This window comes from Chlamydomonas reinhardtii, chromosome 10, assembly GCF_000002595.2.
Source record: "Chlamydomonas reinhardtii strain CC-503 cw92 mt+ chromosome 10, whole genome shotgun sequence".
In the NCBI taxonomy this organism is placed as follows: domain Eukaryota; kingdom Viridiplantae; phylum Chlorophyta; class Chlorophyceae; order Chlamydomonadales; family Chlamydomonadaceae; genus Chlamydomonas; species Chlamydomonas reinhardtii.
In genome coordinates, this window is record NC_057013.1 from 2,706,896 (window position 1) to 2,728,366 (window position 21,471).

Here is a 21,471-nt window from a genome sequence, read left to right on the forward strand (position 1 = left end):
CATCATGTCGCCACCATGCTGCGCCGGCAAATTGCATCTTGAGAACGCAAGAAACCGTCCGCGCCAGGAACACGACCACAAGCTTATCAGGCCCTAGGACAGCGAACAAAGGCAAACTGGGGGCCGCGAGGGTCTGCGCAAAGCGTACAGGGCAAACAATTGATTTCAGATAGAAGGGCTTTCGCTGAATGACCGGTCTTCATCATCTAGCGTGATATCTTTCCAAGAGGCGAGAGCCTGGGAACCATCACTCTGAGGCTGCTGCCCGGGGAGGAGGAGCCATGGCGAGCAGCGTCTGGTGCGTATTGCAGATCTTATTTGTTATCCGCATATGCTCTGTGCCTGTTTACCGAGCTCATCGGTCTGCTGGCATTGGATTTCGGCAGGACTGCCACGGTTTGGGGAAATGGGAAGGCCGCCATCATCGCCTCTAACAACAGAAAGATTCGTCCTGGCGAGGAGGTAAGGCGAGAACCCGGTCGGGTGCAGAATAGGCGCCGGAAGCGTGCTGGGGTTCTCATTCTGCGCCCGCGACCGCTGTGCAGGAATGCTTTATCTGCAAAGATGACGTGCCGGCCTCAGTTGCACTGCGTCCGTGTGGACACGAAATTTGCTTCGGCTGCGTGGAGAACCTTCGCGCGAAGAACATCTTCAGGTGCGTGTCACAGACGGCGGTGGCGCGGTGGCAAGCTCATGCACGTGGCTGCCTCGGCGCAAGCCAGTCTGCATGCTCTCGTTCGGTCCTGCAAATGTGGATGGCTCAGAACACTTGATGGGTTCTGTGGGTTTCCAATGCAGGGCTGACAAGGGCGTGAAGTGCCCTTTCTGCCGCCAGTACGTGGAGCAATACGACCCCTGCAACAGGTGGGCAGCGCATGCAAGGAAGGACTCACGACGCTAGGTTACGGCTAGGCCATAGCAGGAGGCGATAGAGGCGGGCGGTGCAGGGGCTTTCTAATGCTTGAAAGGGTGTCACGATGTTGGTACCCCAGTTGTGGAAATGGCGCGGAGCAGCAGCGGCAGCAGCGCCACCATTCCCGCCCTCCTTACACCCGCACCCGCCCGCCCTCCTCCCCCTTAAGACATTCCATGTTTGCAGCGCGGACCCAGAGCAGGTGCGGCTGCTGAATGAGGCCAACCGCGCAGCCGCGTTCGCGCAGGCCAGCCGCGCGCCCGGCGGCTCAGCAGCAGGCTCGGGCGGCGGGGGCGGCGGGGGCGGTGCTGCTACTCACGACAACTGGATGTGTGGCACCTGCCGCTGCCTGAACCTGGCGCACCGTGACGAGTGCGGCTCCTGCAGGCGGGCCAACCCGCGCGGCCCCCGGCCGACCGCCATCACGGCCAGCACCCGTGGGAAGGATGTGCTCAAGTGCTCGGATGATGAGGTCATCGGGTGAGCGGGCGGGAGCGGCCTGGGGTGGATAGGAGGAGGGCTGGTGCTTGCCAGGGTTTGGCAACCTGGCATGGACTAGGCTGAGGCGCCCACGATGCACGGCGGCGGCGTTGGCGTCTTCAATGGCAGGCAGGGTAGAGCTGGACCGTGCGGTCTTGTCCGTTGGCGCGGTCGGTGGCGGATGAATGCGAGTAGGCTGGGCCGGGAGGCCAGCTTTGGATGTCCCGGTCCACTGACACGCGCAGCCTACCGCCCCTGCTTTGCACGCAGGTTTATTCAGGAGAAGCAGCAGCCTAACCTGCAGCGCTGCTACCAGGAGATTGGCATCCGCGTCGGGGCGGGCCGCGTGGTGTCTGGTGGGTTGGAGAGGAAGGGGGTGTTGTAACTGCCAGCCCAAACTAACGCAAACAAGCCAACCTGGGGCTGGGGTCGGAGGTGGTGATGGCGCGATATTGCCCATATGCATCGGGCACTAGTGCAGGCAAGGGGTATACGGAGTTATGAATGGGCATGACTGCTGTGCTGGTCTGGCAAGGCATCAATAGGAGAGGCCGGCGCAAACTGCCGCACGCTTAGTACCGTGACGCCAAGCGGTGCCCACCCTTCTGTTTGTGCCGAACCCACATTACACAACACGCCAGACGAGGACACGCCCCGCCGCATCCTAAACGCCTTCAAGCAGCGCGGCGAGGAGCGCATGCTGCGACTCATCAACGTTGTGTCAGGTGCGGGCGGGGCCGCGGTTCGGGTGCCTGCGGTGTAGATTAGCATCGTGGCATTGTGCAGTGGGCACATGGGCACATCAGGCCGTATGGGTGGGCGGCCGGTACAAAAGCAGCCAGTGCAGTGGCCCTCATGCTAACGAGGCAGGACATTCCATATTGGGGTTTGTACCCAATGCGCGGGGGTTCATGATGGTCGGCTTATGCTCGAAGGGCTTGGCACTCTGCCCACCTGGACTGACGGCTGCGCGTCCTGTGTCTAAGTGTCTTCGGTCTTCAGTAGCAGCTGCACCTCCCCTCTTCCGCCCCCCGGCAGACCCAGGCGTGTTCTACGAGTGCTCCACGCACTTCCTGGGCAACTACGGCATGCAGTCGCTGGTGGAGGCCACGCTGCTCATCCGGAAGGCGCTGGCGGAGGCAGAGGCGGAGGGCCAGGTGCGAGCTGCTGAGCCGGGTGCGGCGATAGCCCGTCCACGCGGCCAGTGGCAGCTCTTGGCGGCTCTTGGGTTACAACGCACGGTCCGGGGCAGCTCTGCTGGCGCCTCAGCTATAGCGGCGTCAGTTGCTCTTCACCTTTGGGCCCTTCCGTGATCGCCCCAGCCGCCCCGCCCGTGTGCTCTGCAGCACCCGCTGCAATCGTTCCGCGAGTCGCACGATGGCCGCGACCCACACGGCGTGCTGCTGTACGCGGCGCTGTCGCATGCCATGGAGCTGTCCACGGACGAACGCGCCAACTACATCGTGCAGAAGCTGGCTGACTACGCCACGCCCTTGGAGCTGGTGGACATGTGCGGCACGCTGTTCCCGCAGGTGGGCGCGGGCGGGTGTGGGTGTGGATGCGGGTGCGGGTGCAGGCGGCTATGTGAGCGGGCTCATGGGGTGGCTGTATGGGCGGCTGTGCGGGCGCGTGACGCACGTGTGGGGATGGCGCACGTGGGGACGGGGCAGGCTACTGATGCGGAGTTCAGGAGCCAGTGCCTCGCCTGTAAAGGTACCGCATGACAGCAGCCAGGACGCACGTATTGCTCTGACGCTGCGACAACCGCCACCGCCACGCCCTCTTCCCAGGGCCCATCGCTGGCGCAGAACCACAAGGGTGTGCACGTGATGAACAAGCTCATCATGGCTAAGAAGCGGATCAGGGCCAACGGCCACCACGGCGCCGGGCTCGGCGGCCGCGGCGGCGGGCGCTTCGGCGGCCGGGGGCAGCACCAGCAGCAGGCGCACGTCACGCCGGCGCCGCCGGCGACGTTCGATGCGTCCTATTCTGCGGAGGGGTTGTTCGACCCAGCCGCGCCCGTGCAGGCCAGCAGTGGAGCTGACGGCTGGGCAGCGGCGGCGGACGGGACAGATCCCTGGGCCGCGTCCACAGGGGCCGACGGCTGGGCGGCGGCACCGGAGCCGGCCAACGCGCAGCCGCGGCAGCAGGCGCAGCAGCCGGCAGCTGCGGCCACCCACGTCGGCCACGCGGCAGGGCTGGCGATCCTGCAGTCGCTGCAGACTCAACAGCAGCCGCAGCAACAGCAGCACAGCCACGCGCCTGCAGGGGTGGCGGCCGCTGCCCCCGCACCAGCACACCCACAGCCGCAGCCGCAGCCCGTGATGGTACCGCCACTGGTGGTATCAGCAGCATCTGCGGCATCCCACAGCGCACCGGTTGCGGTGCCACGGCCACACCCGCTGCTCGCGGTAAACCCTGCACTTGCGGCGGCGCGGGCGCTGCACCAGCAGAACCACGCGTCAGCGAACGGGCCGGCGTCGCCTGGCCAGCCCCACATCGTCACGCGGCAGATTGTGACGCCCACGGTTGTGCATGTCACGCCTCAGGTGCACCACCAGCAGCTGCAGCAGTACCAATCGCAACCGCAGTACACGTCGGCGGGGGTGGCGCCGCCGGCGGCTGCGCTGCCGCGCCCCAACCTGGGCTTCCCCATGGCTCTGTCCAACCCAGCCATGGCCGTGCTCAACAACACAGCTGGCATTGCGGCGTTTGCGCCGCGGCCGGTGACGGCGGTGCCGGTGGCCGTGCCGATGCCGCAGCCAATGACAGCTGCCGCGCCACACGAGGTGCCGGTGGCCGTGCCGCTTAACAGCATGCCGCCGCCGCAGCCGTCGGCAACCCTGATGGCGTTTGCACGGTCCGCGCCCGTCAACGGTCCCGTGACAACCACCAGCAGCGCCGCGGCAGCAGCCGCGGCTGGCGCAGCACCGCGCCCGGCCGCGCAACCGCAGGCGCCTCTGCCTCCGCCTCCGCCGGCGGGCGCTCCTGCACCGGGTGGCTGGTGATCTGCACGTACGAGCACAACGGCGGCAAGGGGCAGTTCCTGGCGTGTGCAATCTGCGGCTGCAAGCGCGGCATGGAGGAGCTACCGTCTGAAGGCGCTCGGCAGATTCTGTGACGGTGATGCGTGCACCCCTAAGGAGTAGGCGGCTTCGTAGACAGTGCGTCAGGCAGGGCTAGGATCGGCTGCAGGTGTAGGCAATGTGCTATAACGGGGGCCAGGTCGCAGAGGAATCCCTCTGTAGCTTGAACAATGCGAGAGCGAGGTGCTGTAGGTGAAGCTGGCAGGCTCGATAGCAGCAGCACGCACGTCCAGCTCCGGTGCAAGGCTTATGTCCGGCGCAGAAATGCTGGGGCGTGCATGGTCAGTCTAGCTGCAGGCAAACAGGCAAGCACATTGGGGTTACCGGGCAACCACATTGGGGTTACCGTGTGGCGCGTATAAACTGTAAGAATGCGGATGTTACAGAGGGGACAGTCCCAGCGCCCGAAGACGCCGAGCCATCACATGCTATCAGGGCCCAACATGACTCCACCAACCCCGACTTCGCTGCAAACCCTCCCGCGGGCAAAGTCCGTGTGACTCCGCGCACAGTGAGTCCTAGCCAAGCCTCAACCCGCCAGAGCCCCACCGCTGTGCCTCAACGTCACAAGCCTAGGCACAGAAGTGCCGGGGAACGTCGAGGCCGCAGGACACACGCACAGCGCACGCACTAACCAGGACGCAAGCGTCCAGGTACTAGAACGGTCGCCCACACGCGCATCCTGCCCACACACAAAGCCACCAACCACGCACAACCTCTCACGGCGAGGGAGGCGGGGAATCAGCGTCATACGGCAAGCGCAAAACCATGCCGTCACCAACAGCCCGGGAGATGAAAGGATGCGCAGACGGCACAGTGTCCCAACCCTTCGGCCTGATACCCAAAGTCACAAACGTCTGGAGACGACCCCAGAAGTCAGCTACGACGGCAAGTCCAATGCTCAGCACCCGGGCCGACGGCAGCTTCGCTCGCGCCGCCAGCCCCGCCAAAGTGTAAGAGGCAGAGACTCGCTTCGACCCCCGCGCCATTCGCCGGCACGCCACGCGTACGGCGTGCCCATCATGTCGCAACCATGCTGCGCCGGCAAATTGCATCTTGAGAACACAACAAACCGTCCATGCCAGGAACAAGACCACAAGCTTATCAGGCCCTAGGACAGCGAACAAAGGCAAACTGGGGGCCGCAAGGGTCTGCGCAAAGCGTACAGGGCAAACAATTCATTTCAGATAGAAGGGCTTTCGCTGAATGACCGGTCTTCACCACCTAGCGTGATAGCTTTCCAAGAGGCGGGAGCCTGGGATCACTTCTGAGACTGCTGTCCGGGGAGGAGGAGCCATGGCGAGCAGCGTCTGGTGCGTATTGCAGATCTTATTTGTTATCCGCATATGCTCTGTGCCTGTTTACCGAGCTCATCGGTCTGCTGGCATTGGATTTCGGCAGGACTGCCACGGTTTGGGGAAATGGGAAGGCCGCCATCATCGCCTCTAACAACAGAAAGATTCGTCCTGGCGAGGAGGTAAGGCGAGAACCCGGTCGGGTGCAGAATAGGCGTCGGAAGCGTGGTGGGGTTCTCATTCTGCGCCCGCGACCGCTGTGCAGGAATGCTTTATCTGCAAAGATGACGTGCCGGCCTCAGTTGCACTGCGTCCGTGTGGTCACAAAGTTTGCTTCGGCTGCGTGGAGAACCTTCGCGCGAAGAACATCTTCAGGTGCGTGCACCGACGACGGGGGCGCGGTGGCAGGCTGTGCCCAGACTTGGATATGTTTCAGGGGCAGTTGTGGTGAGGGACCGGGGGCTGAAGGAACGGCAGAACCCGTGCAGAAGCTAACACAGGGCTGGGTGTGCTTCTGGGGACTGGGTATTTTGCGCCTCGTGCTGCGTGCTCATTCGATTCATGTGCTCATTCGATTCATGTGGCTCTCAGCCAGTCTGCATGCTCTCATTCGGTCCTGCAAATGTGGATGGCTCAGAACACTTGATGGGTTCTGTGGGTCTCCAATGCAGGGCGGACAAGGGCGTGAAGTGCCCCTTCTGCCGCCAGTACGTGGAGCAGTACGACCCCTGCAACAGGTGGGCGGCGCATGCACGGAAGCACTCACGACGCAATGTTACGGCCAGGCCGTAGCTGGAGGCGGCAGAGACGGGCGATGCAACATTTTTTGCTGCTTGAAAGGGTGTTGTGGTATTGGTGCTGTGTCCGCCCCAGTTGTGGAAATGGCGTGGAGCAGCAGCGGCAGCAGTGGTGGCAGCACCACCATTCCCGCCCTCCTTACACCCGCACCCCGCCCGCCCTCCTCCCCCCCCAAAACATTCCATGTTTGCAGCGCGGACCCGGAGCAGGTGCGGCTGCTGAATGAGGCCAACCGCGCAGCCGCGATCGCGCAGGCCAGCCGCGCGCCCGGCGGCGCAGCAGCAGGCCCGGGCGGCGGTGGCACCGGCGGGGGCGGCGGCTGGGGCGGTGCTGCTACTGCTGCTGCTGACGACAACTGGATGTGTGGCACCTGCCGCTGCCTGAACCTGGCGCACCGCGACGAGTGCGGCTCCTGCGGGCGGGCCAACCCGCGCGGCCCCCGGCCGACCGCCATCACGGCCAGCACCCGTGGGAAGGATGTGCTCAAGTGCTCGGATGATGAGGTCATCGGGTGAGCGGGCGGGAGCGGCCTGGGGTGGATAGGAGGAGGGCTGGTGCTTGCCAGGGTTTGGCAACCTGGCATGGACTAGGCTGGGGCGCCCACGATGCACGGCGCCGGTGTTGGCGTCTTCAATGGCAGGCAGGGTAGAGCTGGACCGTGTGGTCTTGGCCGTTGGCGCGGTCGGCGGCGGGCGGGTGCGAGTAGGCTGGGCCGGGAGGCCAGCTTTGGATGTCCCGGTCCACTGACACGCGCAGCCTACCGCCCCTGCTTTGCACGCAGGTTCATGCAGGAGAAGCAGCAGCCCAACCTGCAGCGCTGCTACCAGGAGATTGGCATCGGCTTCGGGGCGGGCCGCGTGGTGTCTGGTGGGTTTGAGGGAAGGGGGTGTTGTAACTGCCAGCCCAAACTAAACCCAAACAAGCCAACCTGGGGCTGGGGCCGGAGGTGGTGATGGCGCGATACTGCCCATATGCATCGGGCACTAGTGCAGGCAAGGGGTATACGGAGTTATGGATGGGCATGACTGCTGTGCTGGCCTGGCAAGGCATCAATAGGAGAGGCCGGCGCAAACTGCCGCACGCTTAGTACCGTGACGCCAAGCGGTGCTCACCCTTCTGTTTGTGCCGAACCCACATCACACAACACGCCAGACGAGGACACGCCCCGCCGAATCCTAAACGCCTTCAAGCAGCGCGGCGAGGAGCGCATGCTGCGACTCATCAACGTTGTGTCAGGTGCGGGCGGGGCCGCGGTTCGGGCACCTGCGGTGGAGTAGGGTGGCATTATGGCATTGTGCAGTGGGCATACGGGCACATCAGGCCGTATGGGCGGCCGGCCGGTATAACAGCAGCCGGTGCAGTGGCCCTCATGATGCTGGACATTCCATGTTGGGGATTGTACCCAATGCGCGGGGGTTCATGATGGTCGGGTTATGTTTGAAGGGCTTGGCACCTGGACTGACGGCTGCGCGTCCTGTGTCTAAGTGTCTTCGGTCTTCAATAGCAGCTGCACCTCCCCTCTTCCGCCCCCCGGCAGACCCAGGCGTGTTCTACGAGTGCTCCACGCACTTCCTGGGCAACTACGGCATGCAGTCGCTGGTGGAGGCCACGCTGCTCATCCGCAAGGCGCTGGCGGAGGCGGAGGCGGAGGGCCAGGTGCGAGCTGCTGACCCGGGTGCGGCGCAGGATAGCCCGTCCACGCCGCCAGTGGCAGCTCTTGGCGGCTCTTGGGTTACAACGCACGGTCCGGGGCAGCTCTGCTTGCGCCTCAGCTATAGCGGCTTGCTCTTTACCTTTGGGCCCTTCCGTGATCGCCCCAGCCGCCCCGCCCGCGTGCTCTGCAGTACCCGCTGCAATCGTTCCGCGAGTCGCATGATGGCCGCGACCCACATGGCGTGCTGCTGTACGCGGCGCTGCCGCATGCCATGGAGCTGTCCACGGACGAACGCGCCAACTACATCGTGCAGAAGCTGGCGGACTACGCCACGCCCTTGGAGCTGGTGGAAATGTGCGGCACGCTGTTCCCGCAGGTGGGCGCGGGCGGGTGTGGGTGTGGATGCGGGTGCGGGTGCAGGCAGCTGTGTGAGCGGGCTCATGGGGTGGCTGTGTGGGCGGCTGTGCGGGCGCGTGACGCACGTGTGGGGATGGCACACGTGGGGACGGGGCTACGGATACGGTGTTCGGGAGCCAGTGCCTTGCCTGCAAAGGTACCGTATGACAGCAGCCAGGATGCACGCATTGTTCTGACGCTGCGACAACCGTCACGGCCGCGCCCTCTTCCCAGGGCCCATCGCTGGCGCAGAACCACAAGGGTGTGTACGTGATGAACAAGCTGGTCGCCAAACTGCGGGTGCGTCGTGCGCTCCGCTGTGTATCAATGGATCAGCCGAGGAGCTTGGAAGACGTGCCATTCATCTGCGCTCGGCCCCTGACTGGTCCTTGCAGTCCTGGATGGCCCTTCAACACCCGTGGCCCCTGACGTGGCCGCTGCTGCTGCTGTTGCTGCTGCTGCTGCTGTTGCTGCCTGCCGCCGCCGCCTGCTGCAGGACGTGTGCTCGGACAGCGCCTACCGCGTGGAGCAGTGCGAGCTGGCGGACCAGCTGTGCTGCGCCTACATCGAACAGCAAGACAAGCTCAAGTACGCGCTGCACAACGGCCTGTCCAGCAAGGTGACCGGGGCGGGGGGCGGAGGCTGGAGATGGGCACACACGGCGGCGCGGAGGGGCAGAGGCGAGAGAACGGGGGACAGGACTAAAGGGCAGGGGTGAGGGACGAGGTGGCCTTGCAGGGCCTTACGGCGGAAGCTGACACAGGACAGCAGGGCGTTGTACAGCAGACAGAATACAGGGGGGTCACGTGTTTCGCGCGTGCCGTACATGATGATCATGCCAGATTGCCTGGACCCACCTGTGTGCGATCCCGCCACAAGCCTCACCCCGCCGCCGCCTCACCGCACCACCGCGTTTACACGCCCCATCCCACACCCCGCCCGCCAGGTGCTGGTGACTGCAATCGGCCTGGGCTTACCCCGCTTCGGCGCAGTGCAGCTGGGCAGCCGCGTGGCCAGCTACGCCGCGCAGCTGACCGCCAGCAAGAACGGCCACCAGGCCGTCATCGCCATGCTGGAGATGGAGGTGGGGCGGGCGCTGGGCGTGGTGGGAGTTTTTGGGGGGGAGTGTAGATAGCAGCCCAAACTAAACCGAACGCAATGCAATGTGGGGGCATGGCCGCTGACGGGCGTGGGGCGTGTTGGGCAAAGGCGTAGGTCTGGACAGTCGGTTACCGCATCACCGTGGAACTTCGCCGTCGCCAAACACAGGGCATGTCCCTCCTCCTCTCCCCTCTTCCGACCGCAGCCCGCCGACGCCACGTGCGCGGAGCTGGTCCGCGACCTGGTGGTGATGGTGGGCCTGAAGCTGCAGGGCGGCCTGGTTGGGCTGCTGCTGCGCCGCACCATGCCCGACGACCGCGGGCCCACGCTGGTGCGGCTGCTGGTGCAGCGGCTGGCGGAGCACCAGGAGACGGGGTGGCTGGACGCGGTGTGCCAGGAGCTGGTCAACTACGGCGACGTGATCGCGGAGAGCCCGGAGGCGTGCGAGATCCTCAAGGAGGCGCTGTGCCACTCGGTGCTGGACGACGACACAGTGCTGGAGCACCTGCTGCAGCTGCGGCACGTGAGTCAGGGCGGCAGGCCCGGGCCGGAGCGGTGGGAGCGGGGTTCTGCAGGAGGGGTGGGTGCGGGGGGAGAGCAGGAGCTGCGGGGTGCGGTGAACAGGCAACGGGCGTGGCGCGCAAGCGTGTACAAACAGGTGTCCGTCAGTTGCGTTGCCGTATGCGCAACCCCGTAACAGGAGGGTCTGTCACCTCGTTCCCTCCGCGTAACACATCGCAAACGGCACGACATAATGAGTCGTTGCGTTTTCACCTTGCGTGTCTAACTCGCTTATGCAACCCTGTGCAAACAGGTCATCACCAACGAAGTGACCATGGCCGCCATCGAGGACGACGTGTGCGGCCGGCGCGACGCCGCGCCACCGCCGCCGCCGCCGCGCTACTTCGCGCCGTCTGTGCTACTGCCTGACCTCAAGTACCGCCTGGCCAGCGGTGAGGTGGTGCTCATGACCGCGCCGCCGCCACCGGGCAGGGCCAACGGCTTCAACAGCTTTGGTGGCGGCGCCGCCGCCAACGGCCACCACGGCGCCGGGCACGGCGGCCGCGGAGGCGGGCGTTTCGGCGGCCGCGGGCGTGGCGGGCGCTTCGGCGGCCGGGGGCAGCACCAGCAGCAGGCGCATGTCACGCCGGCGCCGCCGGCAACGTTCGACGCGTCCTTTTTCGCGGAGGGGCTGTTCGACCCTGCCGCGCCCGTGCAGGCCAGCAGCGGAGCTGACGGCTGGGCAGCGGCGGCGGATGGGACAGATCCCTGGGCCGCGTCCACAGGGGCCGACGGCTGGGCGGCGGCACCGGAGCCGGCCAACGCGCAGCCGCGGCAGCAGGCGCAGCAGCCGGCAGCTGCGGCAACCCACGTCGGCCACGCGGCAGGGCTGGCGATCCTGCAGTCGCTGCAGACTCAACAGCAGCCGCAGCAACAGCAGCACAGCCACGCGCCTGCAGGGGTGGCGGCCGCTGCCCCCGCACCAGCACACCCACAGCCGCAGCCGCAGCCCGTGATGGTGACGCCAGTGGTGGTGTCGGCGGCATCTGCGGCATCCCACAGCGCACCGGCTGCGGCGCCACGGCCACACCCGCTGCTCGCGGTGAACCCTGCGCTTGCGGCGGCGCGGGCGCTGCACCAGCAGAACCACGCGCCGGCCAACGGGCCGGCGGCGTCTGGCCAGCCCCAGATCATCACGCCGCAGATCATGACACCCACGGTTGTGCATGTCACGCCTCAGGTGCACCACCAACAGCCGCAGCAGTACCAGCAGCAGCCGCAGCAGTACCAATTGCAACCGCAGTACGCGCCGGCAGGGGTGGCGCCGGCGGCGGCTGCGCTGCCGCGCCCCAGCCTGGGCTTCCCCATGGCTCTGTTTAACCCAGCCATGGCCGTGCTCAACAACACAGCCGGCATTGCGGCCTTTGCGCCGCGCGGGCCGCACGTGGCCACGACTATGGCGGCGCCGCGGCCGGTGACGGCGGTGCCGGTGGCCGTGCCGCTGAACAGCATGCCGATGCCGCAGCCGTCGGCAACCCTGGCGGCGTCTGCGCGGTCCGCGCCCGTCAACGGTCCCGTGGCAACCACCAGCAGCGCCGCTGCGGCTGCAGCGGCAGCCGCCGCCGCGGCAGCAGCCTCGGCTCGCGCAGCACCGCGCCCGGCCGCGCAACCGCAGGCGCCTCCGCCTCCGCCGGCAACGGGCGCTCCTGTACCGGGTGGCCCGTGGCAGTGCAAGATCTGCACGTACGAGCACAAGGGCGGCGAGGCGCAGTTCCTGGCGTGTGCAATTTGCGGCTGCGAGCGCGGCATGCAGGAGCTGCCGTCTTAAGGCTCTTGGCAGCTTTTGTGACGGTGCTACTACGTGTGCGCGCGCCTTTAAGGAGTAGGCAGCTTCATAGACACGGCGTCAGGCTTAAACAGTGTGTAGCTATGGCGGGGGCCAGGTCGAAGAGGAATCCCTCTGTAGCTTGAACAATGCGTGAGCGAGGTGCTGTAGGTGAAGCTGGCAGGCTCGATAGCAGCAACACGCACGTCCAGCTCCGATGCTTTGCGTGGGTGTACCGGGTGTCAGCACTGGGTCATGTTACTCACACCTAATGGTGTAGATGTGCGCTCCGGCAGTTCGTGATGCTTTGAGTGTCACAGACGACAAGGCAATGGATGGCATGAGCGTGGGCAAGGTAGGGGCGCTGGACCACTGGTGCCGGCCTTCATGGACACTAATGATGCAGGATGAGCTGGGGCGGTGGGGAATGGGAAGTGGGACCACCTGATATGACCGCTGCTGAGCTGAGGTGCTCAAGGGCAGTCGGCGTGCAGCAGATGTAACGTTGCAATAAGCTCAAGGCCCGTACCACTCATGCCTGGTGTTGTTGGATCAATCAGACGTGTCATAGGTCCGCAATGGGGAACTGGCCAACTGGGGCGCGCCGCGGAGGCCAGCCGGGACCAGGCGAGGATGTCGAGGAAGGAACTGTGCGTGGACAGCTGCAAGCAGATAGGCATAAACCCCCCACGCCGCATCGGCCCGGGATCGCCAGCTACGGCGCGGCATGTGATAGGGTGCGAAACCATAGATGAATGAGGCATTGAAGAAGAAGACGCAAAGGTTGAGGCCCATGGCATGGGGTGACGCGGGTCCGAAACCGGGTCGGGCACGCGATGGACACGGCTGCAGGCCCTGGTTCGAATATTGCTTGTGCACTGTTTAAATTCGAAGACAATTTTAGCTTGGCCATAAGAGCCACAAGCCGCTCCTGAGAGCCCTCGCGCGGGGTCAAACCTGTTGCGACTCAGAGGCGGTTGGACTCCTTCATTGATCCTTATGACACATCAAACTGTATAGAATTTGATAAGGAACATGAGCGCCCGCGGGGCCAAGTTCCCCTTCGGGACAACGAGGCAGTCCGCAGGCTATGCGCTAGAGATCACGGTGGGTCGAGCTGTCAATTTCTCGTGTGAACTATGAGGATTGCTACCTCGGTTGGCTGGCTTCGGTCTGATGGTAACATCCTCCAGCTGCTAATGCCACATGCCGCGCGCCCCAGACCAACCAAATTTGCGTTCCTGTATGTTCGCTGACTAGAATCCTGCGTTACCCAGGTTCATCCGGGTCCGCAGCACATCCGCGTGCGCCCGCCTGCCGCGCTGGGCGGTGGTGGAAGCCACGGCTGCTGGCCCACCACCGCCTTCCAGGCCCTGCTGGTGGCGTCCGAGTACTGCGCCGCGGTGCAGGAGGTGTGTGCGTGGCCAAAGCTGCGACCCATGCGTGCAAGGGAGGGGCAAGGGCGAGGGCGGTGGTCTGGCGGACCGGACCGAACACGCAGGGGCTGGGTCATGCACCTTCGCTTTCCAGCATACCCGACACAGTGGCTTAGCTGTGCCCTGCCCTTCACCCGCCACGCAGCTGCTGTCCTGGGCGTTCCCTTCTCCAGCCTGGGATGACTACAAGCCCATGGTGGCGCAATTCGCGGCGGAGTTCATCTCCTCCGCCGCGCCCGTGCCGGTGTCCGCGGCCACCGCCCCGGCGGGCGCTCAGCTGGACCCCGTGCTGCTGCACTGCAGCCATTCGCTGTGGTCCAACTTCACGTTCCTTTACTTCCACGGCACACGGGATCTGAACCTCGAGGGTCTGGGCACGGAGACGCGGCAGGCGGCACAGTGGCTGAAGCGCCTGGTGGGAGACCGGGGCTGGGCGCCGGATGGGCTGGTCTTTAGCGCAGCGCGCACCTGGACGGAGGCCAGCAAGGCGCGCCTGGCGCCGCTCTTCCCCACCGTTCCCGGCTTCACCACGCCGGCACCGGCGCCCCTGTCCGCCACTGGCGGCACGCCGGCAGAGGTGCAGGCGCTGCATCAGCGGACGTGGGCGGGCTGTCCGGAGCGGGAACTGGTGGAGAGAGTAGAGAAGGGCGGCGGCGACGGGCCATACTACCCCGTCTACCCCTACCGCATCACCAGCGGCTATGCGGCCAACCGCATCAAGGTGCGCGCACCTGTATGGAGTAGCGCGGGCGCAGGGCGCGGGCACGTGGCCCTCGTTACTTCTGGTGACGCGCAATGCGATGATGAGTTCAAGCGGCCCTCCACGCGTGCCGCTACCGCTTACCCGTGGAAGGCATGTTACATGCCGAGCACAGAGCACTCTCTGCTTTCGCCCTTCGGTCTCAGCCTAACCGCTCGCTTGCATCCCCTGTGCCCTGCCCTGCCCCTGCCGCGCCCTGCCACCGCAGTTCACGATGCAGCGCGTGTCGGCGCCGCGCAGCATCAAGGGCAGCTGCGGCGTGCCAGCGGACTACGGCCAGAGCCACAACTGCGCGCTGGGCTACCTGCTGCTCGCGGACGTGATGCAGGCGTTCAACCAGGTGGGGCTGCGGAGCTGCTCGGAATGCGGTATGCGGCTTGCAAGTGTCGCTCTGGAGCGGGAGGTGTCACGCAGCCGATTCAGGGGGGGTGGAAGCATTCAAGCAAGCTGATGTGGTACCTGCCTGCTTCTCCCGCCGGCGCTTCCGCGTCCTGCAGGCCAGCAAGCAATGGGGGAACTCGGACGGCGCCGACGACGTGACCACGATCGACCACTTCATCAACAACGTGCTGCTGCACGACACCAAGCCGCTGCTGAACCTGCACGGCATCACCCGCTACGGCACCTTCCTGGCCGGCTGCGCCCTGGGCTGGGTGCCCGCGCTGGAGCAGGTGCGCGGCTGGGTGAAGGCGGCGGCAGATGCGCTCCCGGAAGTGGCCGCCGGCAACACGCCGCCTCAGCTGGTGCTGCCCGCCAGCCTGACGCCGGCGGTGATACAGGCCATGGCGGCCGTGGTGCAGCAGGTGCCGGTGGCGGCGGCGCAGCCGCAGCCCCAGCCGCCGCAGCCCCAGGTCCCGCAGCCGCAGCTACAGCTTCCACAGCCTACGGCAGCGCAGCCGCAACAGCAGCCCCTGCAGCCACCGCAGCAGCCACATCTGGCACACGTGGTGCAGCTGCCCAACGCGGCATCCGGCGGCTCCATTGTGTCGGGCCCGCCCACCGGCAGCTCCGGCGGCAGTGGGACGGGTCGCTCGCCCTTCGCCGCGCTGCAGCAGGCGCACCAGCAGCTGCAAGCACCGACGCTGGTGCCGCCACCGCATGCAGCGGGCGTGGCTGCCGGTGCGGCTGGCGGCCCGGGCCCGCAGCTGCCCCAGCTGCCGGACTTGCCCCAACTACCGCCAGCTCCCGCGCATCCAGAGTCGTCGCCCTCCGCAGAGGACGTGGCGGGCGGCATGAGTAACATGTCTCTGGACGGCCCCACCTTCGGGGACGAGACGCTGGCGGCGCTCGCAGCGGACATGCGGTCGCTGAAGGAGGCGGACCTCGCCGGCATGGGGCGGCAGCACTCCGCGGCACTTGCAGCACACGCCGGGCACGCGGGGCCGGGGCCGTCTCCCTTGGGCCCCAACGGCCCCGCCGCAGCGGTGGGGACTGCCGGATCCCTTGGCGGAGTCGGTGCTAAGGGCGGGGAGGGGGTGGCCGCGGCGACGGCAACGGCCGGGCCGTTCAGCGCCCTGGCGGTTATGAACCAGCTGCAGGGTTTCGGCGCGCCGGGCCCCTCGGGACGGACCGTGACCACCTCGGCGCCAGGCCCACTGCAGCAGCCGCAGCACCTGCCCCACAACGCGGCTCAGGCGCATGCCCAGCAGCTGCTGCTGCAGCAGCAACAGGCGCAGGCTGCCAAGGCCGCAGCGGCGACGGCCGTTGCCAAGGTTGTGGAGCTGCTGGGTAGCGCGAGCAACATCATGGCACAGCTGGCGGCGGCGCCGGCGCACGTCCTTGAACCGTCGGTGCAGGCACGGCTGGGTGCATTGGTGCGGGGGCAGGAGGAGGCGCTGCGAGCCTTCCGCCTCGAGTTCAACTTGCCGGCCGGCGGCCCCGGGGTGCTTGCTGGGGCCGCAGCAGCCGGCCCGTCAGCGTCGGGTGGTGGCGGCGGGGCTTGGCCGCCAGCTGAGCCATCGCACGGCCTGCCTGGGCCAACAGCGGTGGCTTCAGCGGGCTCGGCTGGCGCGCCGCTGCCGCCGCCCGGACCGCACGCGCCAACGGCTGGTGGCGCTGCCGGTGTGCCGGGGCGGGCATCCGGAAGCCCCTTTGAGCGGCTGGTGCGCATGCCGGGCACGGCAGGCGCCACTGCGCCCGCCGGGCAGGGGCAGCAGCAACCGGCCCTCAGTGCCGGTGGCGGCAGCAGCGGCGGCGGTCGCAACTCCTTGCCGGGCCTAGTACCGGGCGCGTTTGGTGCTGCGGCGCCCGCGGCGACAGCCGCCGTCGCTGCCGCGCCCAGCGCGCTTAAGTTGGACCTGCCTCAGGGGGCCGCTGAGCCAGGGACCGCACAGCCGCAGAACCCTGTGGCGGGAGCCGGCGGCGGCCCTGCCGCTGGCCCCGGGCCTGCCGGCGCAAGCCCGCCTTCTAGTGGCGGCGCACCGGCGTCGAGCGGCAGCGCCGGCAACATCTCTGGCAGCACCTTGGGGCTGCTTGGGGCCTTCGGCGAGAACACGGCTGGGGGTGACAACATGTCGCTGATGCTGCAGCTCATGGAGGGCGGCACCGGCGGTGGCGAGACGCTCGGCGGCGGGAACGTGTCGCTGATGTCGCTGGGCAATGACTCGTTGTTGGGGTTGGACGGGAACGGCACGCTGGGCCTGGGGCTGGGTCAGGCGGGTGTGGATGCGATGGGCAGCGAGGGCGTCCTGATCAACACGGCGGGGGCGGCGGCAGGAGGCGGCGGCATGGAGGCGCAGGGTGTGGGCGCAGGCGCGGGGCCGGGCCCGGCGGGGCACTGACATGCTTGCGTCGGGTACGGAGTGTAGCGTTACGACAAGTGTTCACGTCGATCACGGGAAAAGGGGCTGAGCCCCTCCACAGTCTGAGGCCGAACAACCTCATTGCCCGGACATAGCCGGGGTCGGTTTCCACAGGCACATAGCCAAACCAGGTGCCTAGCAATCGCGATGCCATAGCAGAGCTAACCGCAGCCAGACGTAACACAGTTATCAACAACTTTGGGAGTCCATGGACAACTGACTGAGGAGAGCGCGGCGCCGCCCAAGAAGCGGCGCCGGTGCGCAGGTTGAGACCTGCCGATGTCCGGTTTGCGGTCTTTCCTGGCGAGCATAGCGTAGCGTGGTGTGTGATGGGACTTCTTGCTGTTTTGTTGCCCGTTGTGCGAGACAGCAGGACGCGGCTGGACACATGGCGGGCGGTGCCTGTACAAACCGACCCCGGCTATACGAGGAAGGTGGCGGGGCCAGGTAAAGATGACTGGTGGAATGGTACATGATGCATGTAGTTTTGAAACCTTCGGCCTCAGACATTGCACCAACGTGGCGTGGGCTCAGCCCACTTTTCCCACGAGAGGGAGAGCCACCTTTCTTGTCTACTGAAGTTGCAAATGTACACATGATGCATGCTGCTGAGGGACCTGCGTCGACTGAATTGTCATGCAATGAAGGCACTCAGAATAATGAGGCGGCCACCCATTGGTGCCTGGCAAAGCGTACGTAGCAATCAACTGGCGTTGATGATGTTGATGTGAGCTGTTATGACATAGAATGCACACACGTTGCATATGGTCGCAAGCAGCAAGCTTGGTTGGCCCAGTAAACAGATCCCTTCAGGGGCGTCCCTTGATACCTAGACAGTTGATGCCAGGGTAAGTCAACCTTCCCTGGTTGGTGGGGTGACAATTGGCATGTATGCCTGCGCCCCAAAGCTCACATCCCTAGTTAGTGTCTTCCTTCAGCCTGGACTGCTCTAAACACCGACAATGCCATTGTCTGAGAAGCCTGCAACACATGCACCCTGCTGCTCAGCAACGCCGAGAAACCCAACATTGCTCGTACTGTATCACCTCTCTCGCTCGTGCAACGCCTCTCAACTGCTCAAGCTCTGCTCTAGCTGCTGCAGGGCGTGGCTCACCGCCGCCAGCCGCTCCCATGTGGCGGCGCTGCCGCGCCCCACACCTGAAGACCGCCCCGCGCCCTTTCCGGTCGGTGCCTGCCGCAGGCCCTCCAGCAGCGGCATCAGCCGCTGCATCAGCGCGAGCGCCTGGGCCGCCTCGCGCGCAACCCGGTCTCCAGCAGCGCCAAGCTGTTGGGTACCGCATGCCTCCTCTTGCTCCGTTTGCCCGCCAGCCTGGCCCGCCTCCTCCTCCTCCTCCTCCTCCTCCATCTCCTCCTCCTCCTTCTCCTCCATCTCCTCCTCCTCCTCCTCCTCGTCCTCCTCCTCCTCCTCCTCCTCCTCCTCCTCCTCCTCCTCCTTATCCGGCTGCCCCCTCGCCGCCCGGCGCTGGCCCTTAACAGCCATGCTCTGCCACTTCGCCATGGGGATGATGCGTGTCAGGGCCAGTTGCGGCTTCTGCAGCTTGTTCAGAACCTCCTGCAACCCATCTGATGGGCCCGACAGCGGCCCGGGGCCGAGCTGCAGCGCATCCTGGATCACAGCAACGCCGCCCGCCTTCTCCGCCCAGTTCGCACCCATAAACGTCTCGCCGTACGCCTCCATTACCGCCGGCAACCACACGCCGTGCACGTGCGCCAGTGCGCGCTCCCAGCCCTCCACGCAGCTGGCCAGCAGCTGCGGGTAGCCGGACGCCAGGTGCTCGGCCGGGACCGGAGGGCGGCCTGTGGCGCCGGTCTTGTGCTGCAGCACGTGCTCCTTTAGGAAGCCCGCCATGGCGGCTTTGGTGGCCCCCGGCGCCTTGTGCATGGACTTGCAGGCCTGCAGGGACAGTATGGTAATGGACGGGCTGTGTGCGGACTGCATGCGCGCAGGCGGGGGGGTAGTCCAGGCGGTATACGTAAGACTGGGTGCTGCGGAGCGCAGGATTGAAATTCAGGCTCACTGTGGCCACTATGCCAGCCCACGGGCTAGCAGCCCCCGTCAACCTTGCAAGAGCCGGGTGGCAGTGCTACTGCTGCGCACGCTAAGCAGCTAGATCGACCTAGCGATGGCCGCGTGAGCCGCGGCCGTGTGAACCCCTTCCAGTGAGCCTGATCTAGTGCTGCTGGTCGCGTTAGCCCCTTCGAACTTCTGCTACCCTTTTATTATCTCCCTAGGGCTGCCGTTCCGCCCTTTGACTGCAGCCCACCGCACCTGTGTGAGGGCGGCGAACACATCTGATACCACCAGATATCCCAGCGCGCAATTGTTCGCCTTGGTGAACCCGGGCGGGAGCCCGCAGGCGCCGCCAGGCACGTCGCGGAACTCCTCTTGCCCCAGCAGGGAGCACTGCGGGGCCGCGTGCGGTCAGGCGTACGGCGGGGGTCAGACTTGCAGTTGTACTTATGTGACCCGATGGTGTACGGCAGTATGGCAGTCTGCTGGCGCTGACCGCAGCCTGTTGCTGCCTGTGCGAGCCAACCCACGGACGCACCTTGGGCCGGTTCTCGTTGTAGCCGCCCGCAACGCACAATGGGTAGAAGGGGAAGAAGTCAGGCACCTTCTGTGGCTCCGAGTCCTTGCTGGTGCCGGACTTGGGCTCGTTTGACTTGGCTGAAAGCATGCGAATGGCACTCACGTTGGTCCCGCTCACGGGCGCGCTGCTGGCGGCGGCGCAATGCACCGCGACCGCTTGCCAAGTAGTCCAGCCCTGCTGCCCGAAGCTGCCGTCCAGCCACTTGCGGGTGCTGCTCACCCACTCCTGGATGGCTTTTGACACGTGGCCCCTGCGGCACCAGCCGTCCGTGCCCACCATCCGGCCCAGGCAGTCCGCCGCCTCCTGAAGCAGCGGCGGCACAGCGGCTGGCGTGGTTGCCCGCCGGCCTCCTGCGGTGCCATCCTGCCGGGGAACACCGGTCTTCACTTGGGGCTGCGGCACCATCCGCTTGGTTCCAAAGAAGTAGCAGAAGGTGAAGGTGGTCCACACGATGCGCGCCGTTCTGGTTGGCAGGTCCCCATCTGGCGCCAGGACGGCGGGCAGGTCGGCGTCAGCGATGAGGGCGCTGGCGCACTGCCGGACGTGCTCCTTGGCTTTGGCCCACTCGGCGGTGGCGGGAAACCCCTTCACCAAGACCTGTGGCACCGTAACGCATGAGGGGACAGGCATTCGGGATGGCTAGCTGACACGGCGACACCTGCCCGGCTGCTCCAGCTCACCTTGTCCACCTCAAAGCAGTAGGCTGACGCCACCGTGAGGAGCTGGAACGAGGATGTCGGTGCCCACACATCAGGACGCACCGGGTGCTGGAAGGCGCGCGGAGGCGGGATGGCACCGCTGCCCTACACGTCATCATGGCGACGAAGGGTTAGGCTTCGGCAGCAATAGACATATAAGTCAGAGGCTGGAAGAAAGGCCTATGGGGAATGCACGAAGAGGTATTGCGGGGAGGGCGTGCGTGACCTCCGGGGCCTGCGAGTGTCGCGTCCTCCCACCCGACCCTTGAACTTGAAGCGCTCACTGGCCACTCGCAGGTGTACCCGCCGCAGGCTTCACTATAACTGGAGAAGTATGGGTAGCTCATCTTGTTCAGCGTCCTCGCGAGAAAGCGGACAACCTCGCAGCCAGTCGAATTAGTCTCCCGGCGAATATTATATGTCAAACGAAGATTATGCGTAGTGTCCGCACCGTGGTTTTGCAGGAAACTTGGGCAAGTCGCCTCGCACTCATTGCAACCCCGCCCCGTTGTACTGAGGGACGGCACCCGTGCCAGGCGGCTTTCAGGGCTGGGTACAGCACGGCGCATCACCTGTTCGCACTACGGCACCTCACGCACAAGCACAGCGCACTGGGGCAACCACCCCTGTACGTTTGTCAAATTGATTTTGAGAAGGCGTTTGACAAGGTACCCAGATGGGCGCTGTGGCAACGTCTGGCCGAAAGAGGAGTACGTGGCCGAATGATGGAGGTCCTGAAGCGTTGCTATGAAAGAGTTTGCCTGCGGGTGAAGGTGAACGGCAAACTGAGCGACGCGTTTGAGTCGCTGCAAGGGGTCAAGCAGGGATGTCCTAAAAGCACCGACCTGTTTGGCACCTTCATTGAGGCACTAGCAGAATACGTGGACGCATGGGACCAGCATGAGCCAACTGAACGCACGTGGAAGCACGAGGCGCCGACGATAGGTGGCAAACTTGTGGCCTGCCTATTATACGCGGACGACCTGACGCTATGCGCACTGTCCATCCACCGTATGCAGTTTTTGCTCAATAGATTGCACGAATTTTGCCAAGCCTTTGGTATGCGAGTCAACATAGCTAAATGCGAGATCATGGTTTTTGCGGGAATAGCAACG

At 65.5% G+C, this 21,471-nt stretch overlaps 4 protein-coding genes across 4 annotated transcripts; 3 read left to right on the forward strand and 1 right to left on the reverse strand.

Annotated features, from left to right (window-relative positions):
- The first annotated feature begins 76 nt into the window (after positions 1-76).
- Positions 77-4,860, forward strand: CHLRE_10g438150v5 (uncharacterized protein). The gene is made up of 10 exons (XM_001690517.2): positions 77-298; positions 387-462; positions 546-655; positions 799-864; positions 1,100-1,393; positions 1,664-1,749; positions 2,035-2,118; positions 2,432-2,550; positions 2,740-2,925; positions 3,184-4,860. The coding sequence occupies exons 1-10, from the start codon at positions 282-284 to the stop codon at positions 4,399-4,401; spliced, it is 2,256 nt and encodes a 751-aa protein (XP_001690569.2). The 5' UTR covers positions 77-281; the 3' UTR covers positions 4,402-4,860.
- A 696-nt stretch (positions 4,861-5,556) lies between these two features.
- Positions 5,557-12,564, forward strand: CHLRE_10g438200v5 (uncharacterized protein). Its single transcript, XM_001690516.2, has 14 exons — positions 5,557-5,792; positions 5,881-5,956; positions 6,040-6,149; positions 6,446-6,511; positions 6,766-7,083; positions 7,354-7,439; positions 7,725-7,808; positions 8,110-8,228; positions 8,417-8,602; positions 8,857-8,922; positions 9,119-9,241; positions 9,569-9,706; positions 9,929-10,246; positions 10,538-12,564. The coding sequence occupies exons 1-14, from the start codon at positions 5,776-5,778 to the stop codon at positions 12,050-12,052; spliced, it is 3,222 nt and encodes a 1,073-aa protein (XP_001690568.2). The 5' UTR covers positions 5,557-5,775; the 3' UTR covers positions 12,053-12,564.
- A 395-nt stretch (positions 12,565-12,959) lies between these two features.
- CHLRE_10g438250v5 (uncharacterized protein) lies at positions 12,960-17,961 on the forward strand. Its single transcript, XM_043066755.1, has 5 exons — positions 12,960-13,156; positions 13,327-13,461; positions 13,631-14,206; positions 14,454-14,585; positions 14,743-17,961. The coding sequence occupies exons 1-5, from the start codon at positions 13,085-13,087 to the stop codon at positions 17,023-17,025; spliced, it is 3,198 nt and encodes a 1,065-aa protein (XP_042920152.1). The 5' UTR covers positions 12,960-13,084; the 3' UTR covers positions 17,026-17,961.
- A 2-nt stretch (positions 17,962-17,963) lies between these two features.
- CHLRE_10g438300v5 (uncharacterized protein) lies at positions 17,964-20,789 on the reverse strand. Its single transcript, XM_043066756.1, has 5 exons — positions 20,641-20,789; positions 20,339-20,461; positions 19,617-20,255; positions 19,337-19,471; positions 17,964-18,961 (listed from the first exon to the last, which is right to left on the reverse strand). Exons 1-5 carry the CDS (start codon positions 20,701-20,703, stop codon positions 18,116-18,118), a joined length of 1,806 nt encoding a protein of 601 aa, XP_042920153.1. The 5' UTR covers positions 20,704-20,789; the 3' UTR covers positions 17,964-18,115.
- Positions 20,790-21,471: the final 682 nt, after the last annotated feature.